The following is a 25,956-nucleotide window of genomic DNA, read 5'->3' as shown; positions in this document are numbered from 1 at the left end:
GCAGCACCGGGGCTGAGCTCGGCACAGGAGGCTGGGAGCCCTGCGGTAACGCAATCGCCGCAGCCGCCGCATGACGCTCGGGGTCGGAGGCAGAATGTCTCCAGCCCCAAAATTGCCGGGCTCTGCTCTGACTTATGTTTCTTGGCAGCCGGCGCGGCTGTTTCTTGGAAGCGCAACTTGCCTCCGCTTTTTCCGTGCCGGGTTGGTGGGCAGGGGCCGCAGGATCCTGCTTTCCATCCCCCAGCTCGGCATCGCTCCAGGGGATGCCGGCACGGGCTGGAGACAAACTGCTCCCCCCGCTTAGCAGAGTGCTGGGGAAGCAGAATCCGGCCTCTTCCCCCCCCGGAGACACTGATCCCGTGCGCTGGCACAGCGAGGGGAAGCAGGAGCTGAGGTTTCCACGCCGCAGCCGTCCCCGTGCTCCTGGGGCCGGCGAGGTCCCTTCGTGTCACCGGATTGGGGACAACCTACCCAGGGGAGCACCCTGGCAAATGAGGGAAACTGAGGCACGGGAAGCGCAGCAGGAGGGATAGGTGCAACCCCCAAAAGTGATTCACAGCTGATTTTGAGGGCCCTGGGAGCTGCTGGCCGTGCTGGTGTTAGCAAGGGATCTGGCTTGAGAGGAAGGGATGAGGCTGCCCTTCGTCCCTGCTCTGCTGCGGGGTGGGTTGTGGGGCCGTGCCTCGTGCTGGGGGCAAGGGCAGGTCCCACCCGCCCCGGCTCCCCCCACCCACGAGATGCACGAACCCCGCTTGTGCTCACGCACGGGGTTCATTGCTGCTGGGTGGCCACAAACAAAGAGTAACTCGAGGTGAATCATTGTCCAACAAACAGCAATTATTAAAGTTTCGTTGTATTTCATACCCACTTGCTTTAATTACCCCTAATTACTACAGTAGGCAACTCGCAGGAGAATCGAGCGCTCTGTCACCGCATCTCGGGGGCTGTCGGCTGAATAAATGGCAGAGTCGAGCCGCTCTTCAAAAGCGGCGTCGCTTCGTTTGCTCGCGACAGCTTATTTACTGTGGGCTGAATAAATATCAGTTGTTAATTAGAGCACATTTATTGAGATGCATGCGTCCCCAACACACATTTGTAAAGCTTCAGTGTAAATAGATTCATCACAATTTGGGAGGAAAGCGCCTAAGCAGGGGCCCCGCGGTGCTGTGCCGTGCTGGGCATCCGTCGGAGAGGGGACGCAGGGACGGGGATCCAGGGACGCCCGCGGCTGCTTTGCATCCCCCAGACGCAAACTTGCGTGGGTCAGCGGCTGCCCTGGGTGGGCCTGCTCCCTGCCTGCTCCCTGCCTGCTCCCTGCCTGCGGGGGCTCGGGGTGGCCTGGCTTGCGTGGGCAGGGGATGCTGGAGCAGAGCCGGGCAGCCAGGCCCTGGGGGCAGCGGGACAGTGTTTGGGGCTGGCACGTCTCTGTGGCGCGGAGCCGGACACCGCGCAGAGGCGGCGCGAGCCGGGATGGGTGCCGGATCCCTCCAGGGCTTGGCGGGGCTGGCAGGGTGGGAGAAGCTGGTTCAGTTCTGGAAAGTCAGCAGCTCTGCTGCTGGGGATGAGCGGGGAGCGAGGCAGCGTTCCGCAGCGGTGCCAGCGGGAGGGATGGTGGCAGAGACCCCGTCCCAGGGCTCTGACCCCAGACACCTTGTCCTGGGCCGGACTGTCCCCAAGCCACCAGGCACCGGGGACCGTACGTCAGCTCCGCGTCGCAGTGGGGTCTGGCTGTCCTGATGCCGCGGGGTCTGCTCGGGGCTGCTCCCGGTGTCGGGGGCCTGGTGCCGTACTGGTGGAAGAGCATCCCTGGAAGGGACACCCTCCTCCCCGTAGTGGCAACCATTCTGGCCAGCGATGCCATCACTGGTACCAGCACCAGGGTCTCGTCTAGTCCCTGGGGGGAGGAAGACCCGCTGCACAGGGATGGCAGCCAGGGGATGGGGTTCACCCCCATCCCGGGGATTGGGGAGCCCCCCCGTAGGGGGTCCCCTCCTCCGGGCGGGGGTGCAGCCCCCGGGGGAAGGGGAAGGCGGGGTGGGGAGGGCGCTGCCGGAGGAGGCGCCCGGGGGGAAGAAGGAGGAGGAGGAGGAGGAGGAAGAGGAGGGCGGGCAACCGCCGGGGGGGGCGGCTCGGGCCCCCCCGGAGGGAGGCGGGGAAGGCGACGGGGGCGGCGCGGCGGAGCTGCCGGTGTCCCGCGGAGCTCCCACCGCCCCGGACCGGCCGGACCAGCGGTGCCGCCCGCTCCCTCCCCGCCGGCCCCGGGCAGCCCCGGGCCCCGCCGAGAACCGTGCAGGTGAGCCCCCCGGCCCCGCCCTGCGCCCCCCCCCCGGTCCCGGTCCCGGTCCCGGTCCCGGGGAGCGGGGCAGAGGCCGGTGCTGCCGTCGGGCGGGCGCAGAACGGGGCGGGGGGGGGGGGGGGGGATTCCCCGTAATGAATCGTAATTAATCACCGCCCCGGGGCGGGCGGGCCGGCCGGGGACGGCGTCCCGGAGCCGTGGGGACCCGCCGGTGCGGAGGGTGCGGGGGTAGGAAAGCCGGGGTGCAGGCGGGGAGCAGCCGGGGGGGGGGGCATGGGGAGCAGGGGTGGATGCAGGGGGGAGCAGGGTGGGTGCAGGGGGGAGCAGGGGTGGGTGCAGAGGGAGCAGGGGTGGGTGCAGGGAGAACAGGGGTGGGTGCATGGGTGGGTGCAGGGGGAGCAGGGTGGGTGCATGGGTGGGTGCAGGGGGAGCAGGGGTGGGTGCAGGGAGAACAGGGGTGGGTGCAGGGGTGGGTGCAGGGGGAGCAGGGTGGGTGCATGGATGGGTGCAGAGGGAGCAGGATGGGTGCAGGGAGAACAGGGGTGGGTGCAGGGGTGGGTGCAGGGGGAGCAGGGGTGGGTGCAGGGAGAACAGGGGTGGGTGCATGGGTGGGTGCAGGGGGAGCAGGGTGTGTGCATGGATGGGTGCAGAGGGAGCAGGATGGGTGCAGGGAGAACAGGGGTGGGTGCAGGGGTGGGTGCAGGGAGAACAGGGGTGGGTGCACGGGTGGGTGCAGGGGGAGCAGGGTGGGTGCACGGGTGGGTGCAGGGAGAACAGGGGTGGGTGCAGGCGGTGCCGGGCCAGGGGAGCCGGGAGGCCGCAGAGGGGACCCGGGGGTTGTGCAGGAGGTTCAGGACAGGGGACCTGGGGTGCAGGCAGGGAAGAGCCGGGGGGGGCGAGCGAGGTAAGCGCAGGCAGGGCAGAGGCAGGGCAGCGGGTCACGAGGGTCCCCGATTGCTGCGCGTGGGGACGAAGGCACAGGGATGCACGTCCCACCCTTGCAGCGGCGAGCGGAGCCGAGGGTGTCCGGTCTGTCACAACGCCCGGCTCCGGCTGCCTGCAGCCCTGCCTTGCCTTGCCTCGTGGCAGGAAGCAGGCAGGAGGGAGGCCAGGTCGGGGTGACCTGCAGGACCTGGGCCACCCCGGGGATCCGACACGGGACCGGGAGATAAAACAGGAGGGAGCGAGACCTTCCACGGGAGGGTCTGCGCAGGAGGCGCGCGGTTCTGCTCTGGGGCACCCCAGCCTCCGTGTTTCTGGAGGTTTGGTGTAAATCTGGGTGCTAGGGTCGGCGGGTTGGATTGAACGCGTGAACGCTGGGATGCTGGGGCTTACCCTGTGTGCTCGTAAGGGCTGGGCTGGATGCAGAGCTGATGGGGCATCCAGCAGTGGATGGGGGCTACACTGACCCCCAAAGCCCGCCCGAGCCACGGGTCAGCGTCAACTCCGTGCTGGCTGCAGCGTCCCAGCGCAGGCCAGCTCGCGGGGCACGGGCCAGCGCCCACCACGTCCCTGCCGCGCTGCTGCCCGATCTCTCTCCCTTGCAGGCAGCCGTGTTGGCCCCGAGCCGCCGCCGTGGGCACCATGAGGGGTCTCTGGGCCCTCGCGCTCGCCGGGCTCGTCAGCGCCTGCGAGGGGAAGGAGCTGCCGCCGGCAGAAGGTGAGGGGCACTGGGAGCGAGGGCTCAGGGTCCGTGTGGGAGCGACCCCCTCCTTGCCTGTCCCTGGGGAGAGGAGGGGAGGGCTAGGTCAGACCCGAGGATCGCAGGGCAGAGGCGGCCGGGGGACACCGTGAGCCGTGCCAGGTCCCCGTGTGCCAGGACCGCACGCAGGGGCGCGCCGGCGGCCAGAATGGCGGCTGCGGACATCGGCTCCCTGCTGAGCGCTGGCCACCCGGGGCTGCCGGGGCTTTGCTCAGCATCCCACGCGGGCAGGGGGCCAGCGAGAGCAGAGCGAGAGCCCTGCCGTGGGGAGCCAGCCCGGGGACACCCCGCCATCGCCCCCGCCGTGGCCGAGCGCCGGGAACACCCCGCGGCCCGGGCGGCGCTGATGGAGGGAGCGGGCTTGGCCGCGCTTCGGCCGCGGGGCGCTTGCTGCCAGCTGGCAGCGAAGGCAATGCCGTCCGGCGGCCGGGTCCGGGCGGGAGCGAGCCGGGGCTGCTCTGTAGGTGAGCCAGGACCGCTCGGGGCAGCGGCGAGGATGCACAAAGCTCCTGAGTGGGTTTTGGCCTCCGGCGGTGAGGCGGGAAGAGGTTTGGCCGTGGTGCACGCCGGCGGCGGCGGAGGGCTCGGGGCTGTCCCCGCGCGGCTGGGGACAGGGGCGCAATGACCGAGCCCACGGGGGTCCCTGCTGAGGCTTCTCTGGCCGTGGGGCCGCCGTGCTCCGGTCCCAGCGTGGGGCCGGCCGCGGCTCGGGGTGAGCTCGAGGCGGATGGCGGGGAGGAGCCGCTGGCAGCGAAGCCGCGGTTGCATCAGTCTTTGCGGGGGTGGAGCGGTGGCTCATCCTGGGGGGGGCCCGGGGGCTGCCCGGCTTTGCCGGTGCGAGGGACCCCGCAACCGGCGCCGGTGCCCGCTGCCCTGCGTGGCGTGGCCTCCTGGCTCCCGGCCCTTCGTTAGGGAAGCGAGGGTTGGGGAGACAAGGTTTTCCCTTAGGGGCAGCGCTGGGGCTGGGAGAAGCTTCAAAGCAGATCGCGCCCGGGGTGATTTATGCCTCATTTTCCACCCCCTGCCCCGCTGCGGATGATCTCACCGCCGGCAGGAGGGAGTTCTGCTCCTGGCCTCGACACGTGCCTGCGGGGCCGGCTCCAATACCGTCAACCCCGCCGCTGCCACCGTGCCGGGGGTCCCGAGGGCGAGGGGCACCTCCCTGCAATGCTGCTGGCCGTGCGCGAGTGAGTGGTCAGCCTGGGGGAGAAGCGCCGTGATGATGCCGGGCTCTCGGGCAGAGGCGGAGGAGGGCAGTGGGGCTGTGGGGGCCAGAGCTGCCCCCCCAGGAATGGCCGGGGAAGAGGCGGGTGAATCGTCAAGGGCCATCCCTGCTCCAGGGCTGATGTGCACAGAGACAAACCAAATTCCTCTTTCAATACCCCCTTGTTTCTTCCTCTGTCTCACGCCTCCCAACATCTGGTAGCATCCAGCGGAGGTGGATTGATGCTGCTAAAGCAATAATATATCAGCGCGGTTGCAAACAGCACCAGCGTTCCCATGATCGCGACTGACACGGCATTTCCTGCGGCTCGGCCTCTCGCCGTCCCCTGGCCGGACCCTCACGCCTGTGCCCTGGGGCCACCAGGTCTGAGGATGCCACCAGGACGGGACAGAATGGCCAGCGGGCAGCTCTGGGTGCCATCTCCTCGCCTTGGGTGTCCGCGGCATCCGTCCGAGTCTCCTGATGCCGATTCCAGCCGTGGGGCTGTTTTGAGGCAAAACGCGCAGCAACTGGGAAAAGCATTTCACCTGGTGAACTTGCTGCGGGAGGGGGCCGAGGCCAGCTCTGAGCTCACCGCCCGTCCCTTCCAAACCTGCCGCTTCGCTCCTGGTGGGCTGTTTGCAAGGAGCCGGCGCTGCCACGGGAGCGGTGTTTGCTGGATCCGTGCTGCCCACAGCCGCCAGCAGCCTCGGTGTGCCGGGGGGGGGGGGCACACTGGCAGTGCCCCGAAACCCACTTGGGCTCGGGGAGCTCTGCATGGTCCGATCCTGCTCGTGCAGCCTCCCCGTGCCCCTGGGGACACTGCGGTGACGTGCTGATTTGCCTTGCAGGGGAGCTGTGCCCGCAGCTCTGGGACGAGGATCTGGTTGGGAACAAGTACGAGAACGTAACGGGTAAGGAAAGCCCCTCTCGCCCTGCAGACGGGGTCCCCGCGCAGCCCTGACTCCCCGGGGATGGGCTCTGCACCCTGCCTGGAGAGCATCAGCCCTCGGCACCCGTGCCAGGGCCAGGTCTCACCTCCTCCCCTCTGTCCTGCAGGCTTTAACCTGATTAAAAGGTTCGACTTGCTGAAGATCTCCTCCATCAAGAAAGTCCGCAACCCGAGGGGGCCGGTGATGCTGCGGCTGGGCGCCGTGCCGCTGGTCCAGCCCACGCAGTGAGTGCAGGTGGCTCGCGAGGTGGCCCTCGGTGGCCAAAGCACCGCCGATCACCGTCCCCGGGCGTTTTAAGGATAGGTACCCGGGCAAAGCTCGTTAGGCTTTGCCCTTAGCATGTGCTGGAGAGTCCGGGCACCCCGTGGCACCCAGGGTGGGGGACGCAGAGGTGCCGGTGGTGCAGCCCCGGGGCTGTGCGAGCCACCTTCCTCCTAGAAAGTAAATCATGGGCTGCAGCGGCTCGGCTGGGTCGTGGCCAGCCCTTACGCAACCGCGGCTCTGTGGCTGCTCTGTGTCTGCTCTCCTCAGCTTGGCAGGCGCTCGCCGGGGTCTAGACAAGCTCAAAATGCTGCACAGCTCCGAGCAGGCACTGCTGGGTTTGCTGGGGCCACAGGGGTCTGCTGGGGGAGGCACACGGAGACCGGCCCTCGGCCCCACTGTCTCCGCACGTCCTGCCCGGCCGTGCCCGAGGGGCAGGGGTTGGCAGGGATGCTGCAGCGTGGCGAGGTGGGAGCAGGTCCACGTCCTCGGGAGCTGTTCCTGGAGGAAGCTGCTGCGGTTTACACGCCTGCCTCCTTCCAGCCCGCTTGTCCCCACATCGCCCCGGGGCTGGCACGCGTGTATGCCGGGCACAGGGCTCTTCTGAGGGCGATGGAGACCCAGCCTTGGCTCCTGACCTGGGCAGCCAAGTCCTTAGATGGCTTCGAGATGGCGGATGCTCCAGGCTGGTGTTGCTCTTGGCCGGGTGCCTGTGGCAGCCCAGAGCCAGCCCTGGGAAGAGTTCGGCGCAGGGGTGGCCCCAACAGCCAGGTCGCAAGCTCTAGGTGGGCGCCCATGGGTGCCCCTCCATCCCAGCCCTGCTCCTCGGTGCCCGGTGAGGATGGCCCCGTGCAGGGCAGAGGGGACCGCCGGATCTGGCCCACTCCCCGTGCCTTGGTCCAGCTCCAGAGCAGTGGCTTGGAAAATTGCTGGCATGGTGGAGCCGAGGCCGGGAGCAGAGCGGAGCCTGAAGCAAATATTTCCAGCGGTTGAACGGGCTGCGGGCGAGCTGGGCACAGTCTCACATGGGAAACGGCTGCCCCGCTCCCCGCCACACGAGGGGGGACCAGGCTGCCAGCGGGAGGTGGGCGCCACGGCTGCCCCCTGCCCGCAGCCTGAGCGGGACCATCCGTCCCACGGAGCCCGTGGGGTCAGGGATGTATTTCCCGGCCGCCTGAGGACAAAATTCAATACCATGGTGATAAGCGCACGGCGCCGGGTGCCGCAGCCGCCCCTGGAGGGCCGTGTTCGGGGGCGCGTGGTGGAGATGGTGGCCGTGCCGTGGGGCTGGGATGGGGACGGCGGTCGGGGGTGCCTGCGGCAGGCTGGCCTGGGTCCCCTCCACCACGTACGCGTCCAGCCGGCGTGAAGGATGCGGGACGGCGCTTTGGGGGGACGGTTCGAGCTCCCCGTGCCGTGCCAGGACGGGAGGAAGCGTCTCTGCTGTCTGCCTCATGTTCAGCTCCTGTTGCATAAGCGCTGGCGTCTCCGGCAGCCACAGCCCGCGCGTCCGGCTGAGACGCAAACAGCTCCAGGTCCAGGCGCTGCGGCGCGGGGCCGGGGCTGGATCCTCCCCGATGGCGTTCGCGGTGCCACCGATGGGGAGAGACCCCGGCGGGACCCGCGGGGGGGCTCTTGGGGTGATGCTGCCAACGGGTGCCGTGTGGGTGGAGGGGTTGGGGACGGTGCTGCCACGGGCCTCGGTGCAAACGGCAGCGTCGGAGCTCGGCGCAGGGTCCGGCCGCCCCTGACGCCCGTCCCTGCAGGCAGGTGTTTCCCCACGGGCTGCCTCCCACCTTCACCCTCGTCCTCACCTTGCTGCTGAAGAAGAACAGCACTGGGGAGCACTGGTACCTCTTCCAGGTCACGGACCAGCAGGGCTACCCCCAGGTATGGCCCCGGGGTGGTGGGACGCACCGGCGGCGAGGGGACAGCCGGGAGCCGTCCCCGACCGTGGTGGTGTCCCCTTCTCTGCCCAGCTCTCCCTGGCCGTGCACGGCCCCGAGAAGAGCCTGGAGTTTCAGGCAAGGGCACCGGGGACCGTGTTCGTCAGCGCCGTCTTCGCGGGGAAGGCCGTGGCATCCCTTTTCGACGGGCGGTGGCACAAGGTGGCGGTGGCCGTGCAGAGCCGTGCCGTCTCCGTGCACCTCGACTGCGCCTCCATCTCCTCCAAGCCCCTGGCACCCCGGCGGGCGCTGGCCCCCGAGGGCAACGCTTTCCTGGGGCTCGACGCCGTGCGCGGCACCCCGGTCCGGGTGAGTCCCCGTGGGGTTGCGGGCACCCTCCGCCTGCGGCGCAGGATCCGTCCCTGCCTGCCCCTGACCCGCCGCCCCCTTCCCGCTGCAGTTCGACATCCAGCAAGCTCAGATCTACTGCGATGCCGAGCTGGCCAGGCAGGAGGGGTGCTGCGAGATCTCGGCCAGTGGGGTGAGTCCCCCCGAGTCCCCACCACGGTCCCGGCTGGGCCCTGGCATTGCCCTGCACGGTCGGGGTTTTCCCCAGAGGGGAAACTGAGGCACGGTGAGGGCAGATCTCTCAGCCAGAGCTCCCCGGTGGGTCGCGTCCTGCTCATGGTGGCCGGGGACACAGGGCAGCTCTCCTCCAGCCCTGGGACATCACTCGGTGCCTGTCCCCGTGGCCAGCACAGGGCACGGTGCAGGACGCATCCCTCTCCCAAATCGCACCGGGTGCTCAGGCAAGGCTGGGGCTCCTGGCTCTCACCCCGGCAGCCCCCCGTGACCCCCCCCTCTCTCCCGGCAGTGCCTTCCAGAAGCACCCAAGACCCGTCGGCAAGCAGAGCTGATGCAGAGCAGCAACCTCATCGAGATCTCGCCGCAGCCCGAGGGCCGGGTGTACACCCGCTGCTTCTGCCTGGAGGAGCCGCTGGGCGCGGTGAGCTCCTGCATCCCTCCGGCAGCTTTGGTCCAGGTCCCCATCCCGGCACACGATGCTCCCGACCCCGCAGGGTGTGCAGCGCTCAGCCGCCGTGCTGGGTGCTTGGTGCCGCCGAGCCTGCAGCCACGTTGATTCAGCCCGTGGAAAAGCCCTGCCTCACATTTTCCACCGCTCCAGGCTCGGTGCGAGGGGAGGGAGGGAGCTGGCGGCGGTCAGACGCCGGGGAGCGAGGGAAGGGAGGGCTCCCGCAGCCCCGCTGCCGGTCTGCGCCGGCTGAGCCGCCGGCTCGGGGTTCAGCCCGAGGCAGGTCGCATCCGTGGGTGCTCCAGGCAGGATAACCCCGGGGTGCACGGGGAGGTAGCACCCAGCGATACACAGGCAGAATAACCCAGGGATACACAGGCAGAATGACCCAGGGAGGTAGCACCCAGGGGTGCGCAGGCAGGTAGCACCCATGGGTGCTCTTCTCTCTCCACAGGAGCCGGCGAGGACCTCGGGGAGGACTGGCCTGAAGGGAGATCATGGGGAGAAGGTGAGGGGAGGTGGGAAAGTGTGTCCCAGCCTGGCTGCCCTGATCCCAGCGCACTCGGCTCCGCTCCCCTTCCTTCCACCAGTGCCAGGGCTGTGCCGGGTGCCCATCCGCGCCCCGGGCTGGGTCTGTCCCCGCTGCATTTGGGAACTTGCTGCTGCTGCTGCCAGAGCTGCAGGGACGCCTGCAGAAGTGGCTGCTTTGCTCCCCCAAGCAGGAATTGAGGCCTCACTTAACTCTCCGCCGCTGCTGGAGCGATCCCAGCCGTGGCCAAGGGCCTCTTTGTTCCCTCCAAGCGTCTCCGGAGCGCTGCCAGAGCTGGGAAGCGTCTCCAGCACACCCCGTGTCCCATCCCTGCGTGGCCGCATCCCCCCCCCCCAGGTCTGCTGCATCCCCATGGTGGGATCCTGCCGGGGATCCCCAGGGTGTAGACCAGGTCCAGCAGTGGGGTTTGGGGTCCACAGGGTCCACAAGCCTGCTTGGCTTTTCTTCCTACCCTCTGCTCCATGACGCTTCCCCGCAGGGTGACAGGCCCCCCCCCCCCCCCCCAGGCAGCCGGAGACCCCCAGCAAGGGGGTGAGGTGTGGGGCTGGCCCTGATGGGAGCCCGGGGGACTGCTCCCAGTCCTGCTGGTACCAGCACCCGGGCATGGGGTGTGGGCAGCTCCGGTCCCGTGGGAGCACGCTCGAGCGGCTGGTTTGACCCGGCGGAGCTGTGGTCAAGCCACAAAACCACAGGGAGAGCCGGGTGCCAGGTCAGCGCTCTCCTCACCTCCCCGGGGACACAGCTCTCCTGGTTTTTTCCCTTCTCCACCCAGGGCATACCCCTGTGCACCCCAAGGGCTGGCAGGGAGAGATGCTGCTGGGTGAGCCCCACAGGTTTGGGGTGCCCAGGGGAGCGGGGCAGTGGCCGCGGGGTTGTAGGTGCAGCGGGGTTGTGGGTGCTGTAGGGTTTTGTAGGGTTTTGTAGGGTTTTGGGTGCTGCGGGCAGTGCGTGGGGCTGGCGCAAGCCGCCGTCTCTGTCTCTTCCAGTGCCCGCCCTGCTCGCCGCAGACGGCCGCGGCAAACGTGAGTGTGCCGCCGGGCAGCACCGGGCTGTGCTGGTGGGAGGAGATGGGGGACCCTGACCCAGCCGCTGCCGGGGCCAGGCTGGGCTGTGAGCTGGGGTTGGCAAAAGCCACCGGGGTGCTGGCTCGGGAGTGTCACCCACCGCTCTGCCATCGCCGCCAGCCCCCCACAACCCGCGGCTGCTCCTCGTCCGGGGCCCGGCAACATCTGGCTGCGGGGAAGGTCTCTGATCCTTTCCAGATGTGGCCCTATTCCTATGGCAACGTCTGGCTGGAAGCGTGGGGCTGATGGTGGGGGGGGATGGTGGGTGTTTGGGACCCCGCTTGTCCCATGGGGCTCCCAGGGTGGCACCTGGGGACAGGGTGTTGGGAGGATGGGGACCGCGGCAGAGACGGGGCTCTCTCCTGCTGCCGTTTGGAGGCAGCGTGCCCTTGGGGGGCTCTGGGCACTGCGGGACACCTTTCTCCTCTCTCCCTAGGTCACGCTCGGTCCCCCGGGTCCAAAGGTAGGTTTGTCACCCCCCAGGACACACAGAGCCCAGCTCCAGCAGGGATGAGGCCACGCAGACCCTCGGCCATGCCTGGAGCATCCTTGCTCGGGACCCGTGGGTCCCGCTGTGGGCACACACGTGGACATGGGGACACCCGTGCCCTGCCTCGTCACCCACACCTCCCTTCTCTTGCAGGGTGGGAAGGGCGAGCGTGGCCTGCCCGGCACCGCCGGCGGCAAGGGGCAGAAAGGCGACCGCGTGAGTGTCCATGGCCACGACCTGGGCAGGGAACCCCACCGCTGCGGGGCTGTTCCCCGGCACATGGGGGTCCCACTGCCCTGGGGAGTGCTCCTACCCCCCATGGCCCCCCCATCCTCGGCCGTGGCCGGTGCAGGCAGAGCCCCTGAGCTGCATCCCCTTTTCCCACAGGGTGCTGACTGCGTGCGTACCCACCCCGGCGGTCCCGTGCAGGTGAGACCCCCCCCAAACCCTCCGTGTACTCCCCTGCCCTGGCTCTGCTGCCTCCCCTCACCCCACTCCTTCCTCCTCCTCCTCCCCAGTGTGCCGAGGGGCCGCAGGGCGAGAAGGGGCAGCGTGGAGAGGTGGTAAGTGATGCTCGGTGGATGGGGCCATGGCACGGGGACACAGCGGTGTCCCCCCGCCCCTACATCTCGTGTGTACCCCAGGCTGGGGCTTGGGGGTCCGACCCCGAGGAGACAGCTCAGTGGGTGGTGGTGGGATGAAGGGAGCGGTGGTGCGAGCAGGAGGGAAGCCCTGCACGAGCCCACCCGTGGGCACCCACTTTGCCCTGCTGTTCCCACGCAGGGGCTCCCGGGGACAGCCGGCACCGACGGGCAGAAGGTAAGTCCAGCCTGCCTGTGGATCCCGGCATTGCAGCGGGGACGACTGCCCCGTGGGTCCCGGCATGGCGGCAAAGGTGCCAGGAGCTGCCGGTGCCGACCCGGGTAGCACGGGTGACGGCACGGGTGACGGCACGGGTGACATCCATCTGTCCCCCAGGGCCAGAAGGGCGAGAAGGGTGACGGGGGACTGCAGGGCAAGCCGGGACGCCCGGGGCGTGATGTGAGTAGTGCCGGGCAGTTACCTGGGCATCCCCTGGGGCACCCCCCGGGGAACGGGGTCCAGCCGCTGGACCAGCCCACCCCGTGGCGTGCACGGCGCTGCACGTGCGGAGCCTTTACACCCTGCTCCCCTCCCGGCAGGGCCGGCCCGGAGAGATTTGCGTGGTGGGGCCCAAGGGCCAGAAGGTAGGTGGGAAGTCTGGGTGCGGGAAGGTGGGGGCACCCAGCAGTACCACCGACACTGACACCCTCCCTTGCCTTCCAGGGTGACCCCGGCCTCGTGGGACCCGAGGGGCTGGCTGGCGAGCCGGGGCCCCCGGGGAAGCCAGGCTCTCCGGGGATCGGCTTTCCAGGGAAGCCGGTAAGGACCCCCATGCCGCGGGGCTGCGCTCGGGCAGCGTCCCCAGCTCGGCACAGGGCGGCTGCGGGTGGGCATCACCCCGCGGTGGGGCTGGCCGGCCGGCCAGGGTGCTTGGGCAGGGCTAACGCCGTCCTCTCTCCCTTTCAGGGTGACCCTGGTGGTCCCCCGGGTCCGAAGGGAGAAAAGGTGAGTGGGGGGGAAAAGGGATCCCGACCGCCCCCCGTCCTGCCCGAGGGCAGCTTGGCGTGGCAGGCAGCGGGTTGTGCCGGGGATCCCCGGCTGGAGCTGGATCCGCCGTGGCTGAGTCAGTGCTGGCTCGTGGTGCCGCCGACCGGGCAAGCCCCAGCTGGGTGGCCCAGGGCTCGGCTGGGGGGGGCAGAAAACCCCTTGGGGTGGGGGGAAAGGGTTGCATGGGGGTGCCGAGGACCACGGCTTTCTCCCTTGCCGGGCTCAGGCTCTCCCGTCTCTGGCTCCAGGGCAGCTCGGGAGCTCCTGGACCCGGAGGATCGCCTGGGACACCCGTGAGTACCGTGAGCCTGGAGCCAAAGCCCGGGGTCAGGGATGGATTTCTTGGCTCGGGGTCGGGGCTCCTTGGCCGGAGAAGTGGTGGGATCCCAGCCCAGGCGCGGAGAGGGGTTTGGGAGAGCCGATGGCCTCTTTTGGGGCTGGGACTGTCCTGTGCCATGCCTGGTGGCAGGGGTTGGGGGTGCTGGGGGGCACTGCCGGGGCAATCCTTGGCCTCAGGGCTCCCCGAAGCAGCCCCATCCCCTGCCTTCTTCCCGCAGGGACCCCCCGGCGTCGTGGGGCCGAAAGGAGACAAGGTGGGTGCAGGGTGGCCCGGCGGAGGGCTGTGCCACGTCTCCCTGTGCCGTGGGCATGGCAGCCCCTGCCGGCATGGCTCCGCCGCGGTGCCCGTCCCTCGGGCTCGGGGCTGCTTGGAGCATCTTGGGGGCCACCCCGAGGACCCCCCAGCCTGGGGCTGCATCTCGCTGTCCCCCGTGGGCAGGGCGAGCCATGCGAAGTGTGTCCCACCGTCTCCGAGGGGATGCTTGGTGCCACCGGGCTGCCCGGCAAGCCGGGACCCAGGGGAGCGCCCGGAGCACCCGGCAAGGATGGGGTCTCGGTGAGTTTGAACCCGGGGGGGTGCGGGCGGGCGCGTGGGGCGGAGGGCAGAGCGGGGTCTCATCTCAGCATCCCTAACGCTCCCTCTTTGTTTCCCCCTCCCCAGGACAGACCCGGCCCCGCAGGACCCAAAGGGGACAGGGTAGGTGACATGGGGCCGAGGGGCAGACTGGCTCGTCCCCAGCCGGAGCGGGGGGGACGCCGAGCACCATCCAGCCCATGCTGGCAGCACCCAGCCCAGCTTCTGTGTTTCCTTCCAAGGGAGATCCCGGCATCCAAGGGATGAAAGGGGAGAAGGTGAGCATCCATCCCTCCATCCCACCTACCCGCTTGGCAGGCAGACCCTGTGGCCCCCCCCGAGCCGTGTCCTCTCCCTGCCCTCGCAGGGGGACTCCTGCCTGTCCTGCGATGCCCGTGTCCTCGCCGCGCTGCTGCGGAGTCCCGCCGAGGGGCTCGAGGGTGAGCCGGCACCGCCGCAGCCGGGGCTGCCGGTGAGTACGTGGGACTGAGCTCCCCTCTCCCACGCCGGAGGGGCAGCCCGGGGCTGCGTGGGTGCTGGGGTGTGTAACCGCGTGGGGCGTTCGGCAGGGTGAAGCGGAGCTCCCCGGGCTGGCTGGCATCAAGGGTGAGAAGGTGAGTGACCCCAACATCCACCCCCCCCCCCCTTTCTACACCCCCCCGAGGGAGCAGCAACGGCGGCATCGCCCCGTGGGGTCAGGGCAAACTCGGCTTCGTCCCGGGTCTGACCCTGACCCCGATCTCTTTCAGGGAGATGTTGGTCAGCAGGGACCCACAGGCAGACCGGTGAGTGGGGGTGCGGGTGGGCAGCGTGGGTGTGGGGGCTCAGAGTGGGTGCTGGCAGCCCAGGGGTGCAGGAGCCGGGCGCTGGGGGCTGTAGTCGCACCTCTTTCATGGCTTCGCGGTGCAGGGGCTCCGGGGAGACAAGGGCGATCCAGGAGTGCGGGGGCTCAAAGGAGAGAAGGTGAGCCCTGTGATGGGGACCCCCCGGGACCCCACTCCCTGCCCTGTCCGTGAAACCTCCCCAGCTGAGACCTGTGCAACTCATTGCGTGGGACAGCCCTGAGATGGGGGAGAGCAGTGGGGGCCGCGGGGCCCCCCCCCAGTCCCCGAAGCCACCAGGATGTCCCCTCCGCAGGGCGAGCAGTGCGGGCAGTGCCCTCCCGTGCCGCAGGCCCTCGAAGGGGCAGCGACAGTGCTGGCTGTGCCCGGACCACCGGGGGAGAGGGGCCAGGGCGGCCCCCCGGGCAGAGCGGTGAGTGCTCCCCTGCGCTCACGGGTGCCCATTTTGGGGGATGCTCTGGCCTAACCCGTTCCTCTGGTCCCCCAGGGCAGACCCGGCGACGCTGGCCAGAAGGGACAGAAGGTGAGAGGGGCTGCGGAGGGGGCTACGGCGGGGCTGGGGGGGGAAGAGGGGGCTGTGACCCCCCCCAGGCCGTGGGAGTGCCATGTGCTCCCCTGCCCCATGCCAGCCTTGTCCCCTCTCTTTGTCAGGGGGACACAGGCAGCCCCGGGGACCCAGGCACCCCAGGCACGGCTGGTGTCCCGGGGCTGTCGGGTGAGCCTGGCATCAGGGGTCCGGCCGGCCCCAAAGGCGAGAAGGTGAGACCCCCGCGCTTGTATGGGGACCCGCATCCCGTCACCGTGGCGTCACCCACCCCCTCCATCCCCGTCCCATCCCGACCTCCCCTCCTCTGCTCCCCCCTCTGCAGGGAGATGCCTGTGAGCCCGGTCCCACTTCGCATGGGGACTTCTCAGACATGGTCGGCATCCCGGGAAAACCCGGGGCCAAAGGGGACCAGGGGCCCCCGGGCATCGGCCAGCCGGGCAGACCCGTGAGTGCCCCTTCCCCACGGCGCCGTGGATGCCCCCGTGGCATCGTGCCCTTGGGGCTGATCCCGGTGTGTTTTAGGGGAAACCGGGACTGCCTGGGATTCAGGGTCCTGCCGGGCCGAAGGGGCTGCAGGTGAGCGGGGCTGTGGGGGGACGGACATGGGGGGGCCTCGGGGCTGCTCATTGCCCCTCTGTCTCTGTCCTAGGGTGAGCCGGGACCGCAGGGGATCGGCCAGCCGGGACCGCAGGTGGGTGCTCGGGGTGCCTGTGCCGTGCCGTGCCGGGTGGCTCTGCCGACTCTCACGCACTCTGGTTTTCCCAGGGAGAGCCCGGGAGCACCGGACCACCCGGGATACCCGTAAGTAACGTTTTGGGGTGCCCAGCCCTGGGAGATGGGGCAGCTGCCAGCCCCCCCCCCCCCGATTCCTGCAAGCGGGGGGATTGTGCCCCTGCAGAGGGGTCCTGGCCAGACCACCCTGGGGACAGTGCTGTCACCGCGGCTCGCTGGGTGGGCAGGGGGGCGGCTGGGGCTGCTGGGGGGAGCTAACGCTCTCTCCTTCCCCCAGGGCCCCCCCGGACCCCAGGGCCCCCCAGGAATTGCGGTGGAGAAAGGTGCAAAGGTAAGGGAGCGTCCCCCAGCCCTCCCTCCCCCCCCCCGCTCCCCCACTCCTGCCGTCCTTCCTCTGCAGGGATCTCCGGGTCCCAAAGGTGCTGTGGGACCCCCCGGGCCACCAGGGACCAGCGTCACGGGGCCACCGGTAAGTCCTGCCCTCCAGGACGGGCATCGCCGTCCTCTCCCGGCTAAAAACCGCCGTGCCGTGGTCCGAGCCCAAAGCTGAGCTTCCTCACCCTCCTCTTCCTCGCAGGGCCCCGAAGGGCAGCGGGGGCTCCCCGGGGCACCCGGGTCCAGCGGGCAGCCGGTACGTACCGCGGGCAGACGGGTCGCGCCTGCGACTACAGGCAGCGCTGCCAGGCGTGCGGGCGGCACGGTGCTGAGCTGCCGCGCACCGGTGCTCGCCTGGCCGTGGGTGGGGGTCACCGGGACGGGGATGGGGGCCGCCTGCTAACGCACATCTCCGGCTTTTCTCCTCGCAGGGGGAGAAGGGTGCCCAGGGCGAGAAGGTGAGCTGGGGTCGGGGTCGAGCTGTGCCCCCCCGTGCCGCCCCAGCACCCTCCCTGCCCTCACCTCTTCTCTCTGCAGGGAGACCCCGGGGAGTGCACCTGCCCACCCGGTCCCCGCCAGGACCCCAGCTACGCCGGCATGCCGGTAAGCACCGCGAGCGCCCGTGGGCACCCCCCGGCTCTGCTTCGCCCCCGCTGAACGCTCTTCCCCTTCTCTCGGCCCCAGGGAGCCCCAGGACTCTGGACCGGGATGTCCTGGCAGCCGCAGCCGGGCCCGCAGGTGGGTGCTGCTCCCGCTGCGCTGCGCCCGCCGGCCCCCCACCCGCCACCGCCTCACCCCCCCCCCCCCGCCTCTCTCCATTTGTGTTTTGGGGTGTTGCAGGGTCCCCCAGGAGCACCCGGCCCCCCCGGTCCCCCCGGTGCCCCGGGCCGCCAGGTGAGCGATGGGAGACGGGAGCGGAACCGGGCGAGTGGGGACCGATCCTGCCCAGCTTTTGGCACAGGGTTTAAATATTCAAGCGCTCTCCTCGGCTTTAGGGGATACCAGGACACAACGGTTTGCCGGGACTGCCCGGACCGGCCGGAGACCTGGTAGGTAGCGGCTGTGCCCGCGGCAGAGACCCCCACGGCCACCTGTCCTGCTCCCCCCCTGCCCCGGTGCGGGGACCGTCCCCTTCCCTCCTGCATCTCTTCCAGGGGCCACTGGCCGTCATGGCCGAGAGGAACATCGAAGTGCTGAAGGTGAGAGCGTGGGGATGGGGCATCTTCCCGCTGTGGGTCATGCCCGTGGTACCCCGAGGTGCCCCTGACTCCCTGCCTCCTCCCAGACCCTCTGCGGGGACTGCACCCAGCTGCAGGCAGCCTTCGAAGCACCCAGCGGTGTCAAGGGAGAGAAGGGAGATGGGGGCATGCCGGGTGCCCCCGGCAGCGAAAGCTGCGCCCGCGTGAGTATTGCCCACCTCCGGGTGGGAAGCCCGGTGCCCAAAAACCCCTGGTCTTGGTGGGTCTTGGGGTGAAGTGCAGAGATGCTCCCGAGCTCCTGGGCATCGGCTCACATGGCAGTCGTGCGAAGCAGCAGGCGCTTGCAGGGCTGGGCACGCTCCGGGCACGCTCTGGGTATGCTGGTCCTGCTGGTCCTGCCTACCCTGGATGGGGTCCCTGGGGAGGGTGACGGGCTTGTCCTGTGCCAGGGGCCGGCGCAGGCTGGAGCAGAGGGTGCTGAGCACCCGAGGGGTGCAAAATGCGGGGCTCCGCGCCCCACTGTGCCCCACGGTTCCCCCAGTGCACCCCTGCAGGGGATCCCCGGGTGACTCCTGGGTTTTCTTCCAGTGCTTTGCCCAGTTCCCGAGAGCGGAGGAGGCTCGGGTGAGTGAACCGTGCCACCCGGCACCCTCTCCCTGCCCCTGGGGCTGAGCTGCTACGCTGGTCTGGGTCCCCTGGTCCCCCAGGGTGCTGCAGGGTTGGTTCCAACTGGGGCAGGACCCGGCACCGTACCCTCATTGCGGGAGCAGCTGGGGCTTTGGGGAGCGGAGGTTGCTTCGAGGGGCACTTGGCTTGGCAGGGCTCGGCCGTGGGCAGCGGGCAGAGCCGGTCCCAGCTCCTGACGTGTCCCCCGCTCCCCGCAGGGTGACAGCCCTGACCCGGACTGCGTGGGCGATCCCGGGCTCCCGGGTGCCCCGGGCATCCCCGGCGAGAGAGGCGAGCAGGTGGGTGTCCTCCCCATCCGCGGAGCTGCCCTTCTCCTCCAGCTCCCCCCCCGCCACCATCCCAGCCCTTCCCGGTGTCCGTGGGGGCCATGGGTGGTCCCTCGGTGCCCCTCGGAGCTGGAGTGGGGCCAGGTCCCTGTCCCCCCCCCCGCCGTGGTCATGCCTAATGCACCCATCTCTCCCAGGGCTCACCAGGACTGCGGGGACCCCCGGGGCCACCGGGGCCCATCGTAAGTACCCCTGCCCGGGGCGGAGGGCGGGCATCGTGTTATGGTCCTGGGGGGGGGCTTGGACCCCCCCCCACGCTGCAAGTTGCCGAGGGGGCCCGGCGCCCTGCCCCGAGGCCGTGGCGAGGCAGAGGTGCAGCGTGGCACGGCCGTCCCCCGGCGAGTCTGGACACGGAGGTGAAGGTGCTGCCGGCCCGGAGATGGAGCAGAAAGCCCGGCTTGGTGGGATGCCGAGGCCGAGCCGGCCCGTGCCCAGCCGCTCTGCGGCACCCCGAGGACTCAGCCCAGGCTCCCGGGTGCCGTTTCCAGGCTGTGATCTCCCTGTTTCTCCCCTCAGGGCCCCCCAGGCTTTCCTGGAACGCCTGGCGCACCCGGACTGCCCGTAAGGACCCAGCACGGCTCTGCTCTGTGCCCTCTGTCGCTGCCGCTTGGTTTGGCTGTGTCCCCCTGTCCCTGTCCCCCCCTGGGAGCAGCCGCAGCCCAGCTGCCCTCCATCCCCTCCACCCCCATCTCCATCCTCCCATTTTCACCTCCTCCATTGCCACGCAGGGGGTTCTCGGCGGACCCGGGGTCTGCAGGCTTGGGAATGATCTTCCTGAGCTCAGGGACCTGGTGCTGGCACTCACCAGCCCCGGTGCATCTGCCCCCGGTGCCCCGTGTCGGGGTCCTTCACTGCCGCGGGACCCCGGGACGGCCACAGCCTCCAGGCTGACTCGCCTCAGCCGTTCTCGGCGTGCCGGGGAGCTGCTACGCCGGCTTGGTGCCCGCGGCTCACCGCAGCTCCCGCGGGGTGGGCTGGGTGCACCAGGAGGCACCCGGCTGCTGCCCCTTCCCCGGTTGCCCCTGGGGACTCCCCTCGTGGGGGCCGGGAGGATCCCCCCCGTGCGGCCGGTGCTGCCCGGGCTCGTCCTCTTCCTCCCCCTGGTCCCTGGGTCCTCTGTGGTCAGCCAGCCTCCACCACCATCTCCATCTTGATCTTCACCTTCATCGTCATCTTCATCTTCATCCTCCTGCTCCCTCCTAGCACGAGGAGGCGGTGGGGCTGCGCCGGCGGCTCTCGGAGGATCCTGCCCTCCCTCGCCCGCGCCAGTCGTTGTCCTGCTCCTGTCCCCTCGTCCACTAATGTCACCATAACACCACGGTCTGTGTGGGTCTGCGTGGGTCGTCTTTGTGGGTCGTTGCTCTGCGGTGTGCCAGTGTGTCCTGTCCAGTCTCCACCGCCTCGGCACCACGTCATCCCACTAACCCACCCCGGTGGTCCCGTGGCACGGAGCCCGGGGGCTCCCAGCCGTCACCCGTGTCACCTGTGCCTGGCGTGCCCTGGGAGGACGGGGAGGCAGCGGGTCGCACCGGGATGGAGCTGCGGTCTGAAGCATGTCCTGGGCAGTGGCCGGGGTGCCAGGAGCTGGGCACCCCACGCAGCCCCCCCCCCCCCCCTCCACCAGCACTGAGCTTTCCATGGCTCCGTGGCACCAGGGCTGCCCGTGGGTCCTGCCCGTTTGCCACAGCGTGGGGGGCACAGGCAGCAGTGACCTGTGTCTGGGTGGGAGCGTACACGGCCACGCTTGGGCGTTGAGCCCGGTGCCGTGGGTGGAGGGACCCCAGCCAGGTGCCGAGTGGGTCCTCCTCCCCGGTGCCCGGAGGTGCTGGACAGACTGGGGCCGGTGCGGGTCGATGGAGATCGCAGACCCCGTGGGCCGTGCCCAGGTCCTCGGCCCCCCGCACTCTGCCCGGTTGTGCTGCCAGGTGGGCACAGCCCCGGGCAGGGGCCGGAGGAGACCCCCTGCAGCTCTTCTCTTCTCCCTCCGAAGGGTCTCCAGGGGGAACGTGGCCCTGCCGGGCTTGCTGGAGCCAAAGGGGAGCCGGTGAGTGGTGTGGGAGGAGGGGATGGAGGGGGGACACTGGTGCCCCGTGGGCTTTGGGCACCTGGCTGGGGCATTGCAGGTGGCTCAGCATCGTCCTCCTCCTGCACAGGGACCTCCAGGGCAGCCCGGCTACCCTGGCGCGACGGGTCCCCCCGGCCTTCCCGTGAGTACCGCGGGGAGCCAGGCAGCACGGGCCAGCCCCCAGCCGCCTCGTGTGTCCCCACGTCCCTCCCTGGTGCTCGCTGGGGCCCCCCCCATTCTGCTGGGGCAAGCAGTTGGGAGACCCCGGCGGGCACCGAGCACCATGTCCCTGCAGGGCTCATCCCTGCCCCATCCATCCCATCCCACACATTCCCAGTGCCCTATCCATTGCCCGTCTGTTGACTCCATCCGTGCCCCATCCATCTGTGCCCCGTGCATGCCTCGTCTGTGCCCCATTTTTCCCCATCCATCCCTGCACCCCATCCGTGCCCCGTCTGGTCCCCCATCTCCCACCCATGCCCCATGTCCTGTCTGTGCCCCACGTCCCAGCTCGTCCCCTGTCCTGCGCGGTGCCTTCATCTCCTTCCTTCCCCAGGGCATCAAAGGTGAGCGAGGCTACGTGGGCCCCCCTGGGGAGAAAGGGGAACTGGTGAGTCCCTCAGGGCTGTGCTCCAGGGGCAGAGGGCTGGGGGCTCTCCCGGGTGCCCCCCTCGCCGTGGCTACCGGGATTGAGGTTCTTCCAGCCACATCCATCTGACCCTGTTCCTCCCCTTCCCAGGGACCCCCCGGCTTGGACGGCCTCCCAGGTCCCACAGGGCCAGCGGTAGGTGCCCACTCTGATCGGCTCCCGGGGGGCTATGGGGAGGGAGGGGGGACGGCCGCGGTGGCTGTGGGTGCAGCGAGGTGCTCCCCACCCTCCTCACCCCCTCTTTCCGCAGGGACCGAGGGGCGAGCGCGGGCTCCCGGGCAGTGCCGGCGAGAAGGGGGACCAGGTGAGCATCCCCGAGGGTCCCGCAAGGATGGGGATCCCCAGGACCCCCATCGGGCAGGATGCGGCCGTTGGGGTCCGGCTCAGTTCTCGTCTCTCCACAGGGTTTCCAGGGCCAGCCTGGCTTCCCGGGGCCACCGGTGAGTACATCCCACTGGGGCTGCTGGGAACGATGCTCCAGCACAGCGGGGTGTCCCCGGGAGATGATGCCTGGCCCTGGCTGTGTGTCCCCATGTCCCCATGGGGCCGGGTAGCCAGCTGGGGATGGGGACACGGGTCTCTACCAGGGGGACACGGGCACATCCCGCCGGATAAGGTGCGGAGAGCAGCCCCAGAGCAAACCCGTTAAAATGAGCTTGGAGACAGCGGGCTGTGCAGGGCTGGGCTCTCCCACCGCGATGACCTCCCCCCCCCCTACTTAACACCCCTCTTCTCTTTAGGGGCCCCCCGGCTTCCCAGGGAAGGTCGGTCCAGCCGGGCCACCGGGGCCCGCGGCCGAGAAGGTGAGTGCCATGGGTGAGTGCCACCGGCATGTGGCTGCGCAGTGGCACCGCTCATCCCTTGGGCTGGTGGGCTCAGTTTGGCCCCTGCTCTGCGGGGTGGCGGAGGCTTGCCCAGCCCCTGCTGCTCCCTTGACCTGTGGCTCTTGCAGGGCAGCGAGGGCATGCGTGGCCCCACGGGGATGCCAGGGCCCCCTGGACCCCCCGGACCCCCGGGCATCCAGGTGAGACCCCCTTCCTATGCCACCTTTGTGGGGAGAGGGGGCAGGACCACTGGTATCATGGTGCTGCTGGGGAGCACCGCTGGCTGGACCCATTCCCCAGGGACCTATTCCCCGTTCCCATGGCCTGGGGTGCCCAGAGCGGGTCCCTCGGGGACCCCCAGAACCCCTCGGTCCAAACCACCCTCTGACACCCTCACCTTGTCACCGCAGGGCCCCGCTGGCTTGGAAGGACTGGACGGCAAGGACGGCAAGCCAGGGCTGCGGGTGAGGTTCTGGGGCATTCCGGGGTGCTAGCAGGGGGGCAGCCCCCCCCCCCCCCCAGGACACCCCCAACCCGTACCTCTTTCTCTCCAGGGTGACCCCGGACCGCCCGGGCCACCAGGGATGATGGGTCCTCCGGTGAGTGACAGCCTTCCTTGTCACCCCTCTCCGGTGCTCGGTGCCTGGCATGTCCCCGCAGTTAGAACCGGGTGTCCCCTGAGCCAGGACTGTCCCACCGCATGCTCCTGGGGATGCTGAGCCCAAAGGGTGGGTGGGCATCCCCCCCCCCAGCCCACCGCTGCAGGACGGGGTCCCCAGCAGAGGCTGGGGTCGGTGTCGCCTGCCTCCGTCTGCTCACAGGAGCCGGGGGACCCCCACCCAGCTCTTTTCTCCCTCCAGGGCTTCAAGGGGAAGACGGGGCACCCGGGTCTCCCGGGACCCAAGGTGAGCGACGGCGGCACTGGGGGACACGCGGCGGTGACAGCCCCGAGGACTTTGGTCCTGGGCCAGGGTCTCCGCGCGTTGCGCTGCCCACGGCGTCCCTTCCTTCTCGTAGGGTGACTGCGGCAAACCCGGCCCCCCGGGGATCACGGGCCGGCCGGGAGCGGAGGTGAGCCGAGGGGGTGGGTGGGCGCTGGAGCCCTAAGCCGGGTGGTCCCCACACCACCCCTCAATCACACTGCCTTCCTCAGGGTGACCCCGGACCCATGGGACCCCAAGGTCGGCAGGGACCCCCAGGGCTCATCGTAAGTTGGATCTGCCCCCCCACGGCGCACCAGGACCGTGGGGAGCGCGGCGTGGCCTCCCTCCGGCGCAGGGAGCGGGGACATCATCCGTGCCCCCCCCCCCCCCCCAGCTGACACCCCTCTCTCTGTGCCCCCCAGGGTCCCCCTGGCAGCCCGGGGCAGCCGGGTCCTGCTGGCCTCGCCGGAGTGGTGAGTACCGCGGGGGCCGGGTGGGTGCCACGGAGAGCGGGTTTGGGGGTCACCGTCCCCATCCCCTGCGCCGACCCCGACGCTCCCGGCTGCCTCCTCCTGCCTCTCCGCAGGGGCTGAAGGGCGAGCGGGGCTCCGTGGGGGAGCGAGGTCTGCCGGGGATGCCAGGACAGCCAGGACCCCCGGGCCACCCAGGACCGCCGGTGAGTGCAGCGGGGCGCGAGGGGTGGCACAGCCCTCTGCCCCCCCGGTGCAGCGGGGACTCCGAGGACCGATCTCCGTCTCACGCCGCCCCGCTTTGATTCCGCAGGGGGAGCAGGGACCAGACGGACCCGTCGGTAAAGAGGTATGCGGTGCGGGTTCTGCGGCTCTCCCGCCCGGTGGGACCCCGGGGCCAGATCGTGGCATCCTCTGGCCTGGCCGTGGTGTCCCCAGGGTGGGGACATCCCTGTCACCCTGCTCCTCCGTGTCTCCCCAGGGCCCCCCAGGAAAACCCGGCATCGTGGGACCGGCCGGCCAGAAGGTGAGGAGAAAGCCCGTCCGTGCCACCGCCGCCATCCCGGCACCCCACAGCCCCGCTCAGAGCCGGGGGTGCCGGGACTGAGCCCTGCCTCTCCGTGTCTCCGCAGGGTGAAGCTGGATCCCCCGGCGAGAGGGGCTACCCCGGGGAGAAGGGCAGAGCCGGCATGCCCGGGGGGCCAGGGAAAAGCGGCTCCATGGGCCTCGTGGGGCCACGGGGTCCCGCGGGTGAAAGGGGCCCCCCCGGCTCGCCAGGACCTGCGGGCAACCCTGGGCTTCCAGGACCCCCGGGGATGATGGTAAGGAGGGGCGGCCGGGACGCGGGGACCCCCATCCCTCCACGGGGTCCGGTGGCGATGGTCCCTCCTGTGTCCCCCCAGGGAGACGTGGTGAATTACGACGAGATCAAGAGGTTCATCCAGCAGGAGCTGAACAAGATGTTTGACGGTAAGGGGGCGGCGGGGGCCGGTCGCACCCCCGGCATCGCTTCATCCCCGCCGGTGCTGAGCGTGGCCGCCTTTTCCCGCAGAACGGATGGCGTACTACACCTCCCGGCTGCACTTCCCGGTGGAGATGGTGGCATCCCCAGGGAGACCCGGTCCCCCAGGGAAGGACGGGCTGCCCGGCCGGCCGGGACCCCCCGGTTCCCCGGGGATGCCGGGGCAGATCGGCAGAGAGGGGCGACAGGGCGTGCCGGGCATGCGGGGTAGGTGCTGCTCCCCGGGACATTCCCGGTGTTCCCGAGCGCTGGGGCGTCGCGGTTGTGCCGGGGTCTCATCCCTCTCCATCCGCCTCTCCTCCAGGCGAGCCAGGCGCCAAAGGAGAGAAAGGAGAGAAAGGCGTGGGGGTGATGGGGGACAGCGGCCCCCCGGGACCCCCAGGTGAGCCCCCTCCCTCCGCGTGGCCGCTAGCCCCATGCTGGGGCTCGTTGCCAGCCCCCACGCCTTGCCACCTCCCACGCCTTGCCACCTCCCTTTTTCTCTCCATCTCTTCCAGGTCCCCAAGGGCCACCAGGCTACGGGAAGATGGGCCCCCCCGGCCCCGTGGGACAGCAGGGTATCCCCGGCATCCCCGGCCCCCCGGGTGCCACGGGGCAGCCGGGAAAAACGGGGCACTGCAGCCCGGCGGAGTGCCTGGGTGCCGTGCCCCTGGAGCAGCCGCTTTTCCAGCCCAAAAACGTCAAGGGTCCCTTTGGCTGAGGGGGTCCCCGCGCCCCCCTTCCCCCCCCCCGTGCCCCCCGCCTTTGCTGTTAATATTGTTTCCCCGCTGTGCCGGGGGCCGTGCCTGTCCCGCGGCGGGGACGGGGGGGGTGTTGTACAGCTCCGTCGTGATCGTGAGGGCAGGTGGATCTTGCCCGGCCAAATACACCCGTGCTGGTGCCCCCCCCCAGGCCTCCCGCCTCCTCGCTCGGCTGCGTGCCGGATCTCCGCAACTCCGCTCTGTCCCGGTCCCCGTCCCTGTCCCCCCAGGGATGAGGATGCCCGAGACCGCAGTCCCGGTCCCGTACGTGGGGTACCCCGAGGTCAGCCCGGCCGGGGGCACGGTGCCTCAGAGCCCCCCTTCCAGCCCGTGGCACTGGCCCTGATGGGGTTGGATCCTGGGGGGATCCCAGCCCTGATCCTGGGGGATCCCGGACCTGCCTTTGGGGTGATCCCAGCCCTGCCTCTGGGGGTATCCCAGCCCTGATCCTGGTGGATCCCAGCCCTGCACCTGGGGAGATCCCAGCACTGATCCTGGGGAGATCCCAGCCCTGATCCCAGAGGGATCCTAGCCCTGATCCTGAGTGATCCCAGCCCTGCCTCTGGCGAGTTCCC

The 25,956-nt window shown here is 70.0% G+C and overlaps 1 protein-coding gene across 2 annotated transcripts; it reads left to right on the top strand.

The window, feature by feature from the left end:
• The first annotated feature begins 2,147 nt into the window (after nucleotides 1–2,147).
• COL16A1 (collagen type XVI alpha 1 chain) lies at nucleotides 2,148–25,633 on the top strand. Of its 2 annotated transcripts, XM_030039815.2 has the most exons (71): nucleotides 2,487–2,524; nucleotides 3,844–3,956; nucleotides 6,054–6,116; nucleotides 6,262–6,379; nucleotides 8,183–8,306; nucleotides 8,396–8,671; nucleotides 8,763–8,843; nucleotides 9,177–9,308; nucleotides 9,790–9,843; nucleotides 10,872–10,907; nucleotides 11,386–11,412; nucleotides 11,593–11,655; nucleotides 11,827–11,868; nucleotides 11,958–12,002; nucleotides 12,223–12,258; nucleotides 12,418–12,480; nucleotides 12,621–12,665; nucleotides 12,745–12,840; nucleotides 12,988–13,026; nucleotides 13,317–13,361; nucleotides 13,626–13,661; nucleotides 13,847–13,963; nucleotides 14,069–14,104; nucleotides 14,224–14,259; nucleotides 14,349–14,453; nucleotides 14,551–14,595; nucleotides 14,731–14,766; nucleotides 14,891–14,944; nucleotides 15,119–15,235; nucleotides 15,311–15,346; nucleotides 15,475–15,582; nucleotides 15,693–15,815; nucleotides 15,893–15,946; nucleotides 16,020–16,061; nucleotides 16,136–16,171; nucleotides 16,380–16,433; nucleotides 16,503–16,571; nucleotides 16,680–16,733; nucleotides 16,909–16,935; nucleotides 17,015–17,080; nucleotides 17,162–17,215; nucleotides 17,318–17,371; nucleotides 17,473–17,526; nucleotides 17,632–17,676; nucleotides 17,763–17,879; nucleotides 18,265–18,300; nucleotides 18,561–18,641; nucleotides 18,827–18,871; nucleotides 19,206–19,250; nucleotides 20,680–20,733; nucleotides 20,843–20,896; nucleotides 21,311–21,364; nucleotides 21,494–21,538; nucleotides 21,654–21,707; nucleotides 21,808–21,843; nucleotides 22,144–22,206; nucleotides 22,356–22,427; nucleotides 22,638–22,691; nucleotides 22,782–22,826; nucleotides 23,088–23,132; nucleotides 23,245–23,298; nucleotides 23,381–23,434; nucleotides 23,573–23,623; nucleotides 23,737–23,826; nucleotides 23,934–23,969; nucleotides 24,102–24,146; nucleotides 24,253–24,441; nucleotides 24,523–24,589; nucleotides 24,672–24,848; nucleotides 24,946–25,023; nucleotides 25,139–25,633. In XM_030039815.2, the coding sequence occupies exons 2-71, from the start codon at nucleotides 3,881–3,883 to the stop codon at nucleotides 25,339–25,341; spliced, it is 4,863 nt and encodes a 1,620-aa protein (XP_029895675.1). In that variant the 5' UTR covers nucleotides 2,487–2,524; nucleotides 3,844–3,880; the 3' UTR covers nucleotides 25,342–25,633. The 2 variants fall into 2 exon arrangements, with proteins under 2 accessions (XP_029895676.1, XP_029895675.1); XM_030039816.2 differs by lacking the exons at nucleotides 2,487–2,524; nucleotides 19,206–19,250 and adding an exon at nucleotides 2,148–2,293.
• The last annotated feature ends 323 nt before the right edge of the window (nucleotides 25,634–25,956 follow it).

This window comes from Aquila chrysaetos, chromosome 16 (genome assembly GCF_900496995.4).
Source record: "Aquila chrysaetos chrysaetos chromosome 16, bAquChr1.4, whole genome shotgun sequence".
NCBI classification, from domain to species: Eukaryota; Metazoa; Chordata; class Aves; order Accipitriformes; family Accipitridae; genus Aquila; species Aquila chrysaetos.
The sequence above is the reverse complement of the archived record's forward strand: the minus strand, read 5'-3'. Positions and strand labels throughout refer to the sequence as shown.

Coding starts and splice junctions, on each gene's coding strand:
- COL16A1 (XM_030039815.2), top strand. CDS start 3,881: ATGAGGGGTCTCTGGGCCCTCGCGCTCGCCGGGCTCGTCAGCGCCTGC. Junction 6,117..6,261: donor CAAGTACGAGAACGTAACGG/GTAAGGAAAGCC, acceptor TCTGTCCTGCAG/GCTTTAACCTGATTAAAAGG. Junction 8,307..8,395: donor ACCAGCAGGGCTACCCCCAG/GTATGGCCCCGG, acceptor TTCTCTGCCCAG/CTCTCCCTGGCCGTGCACGG.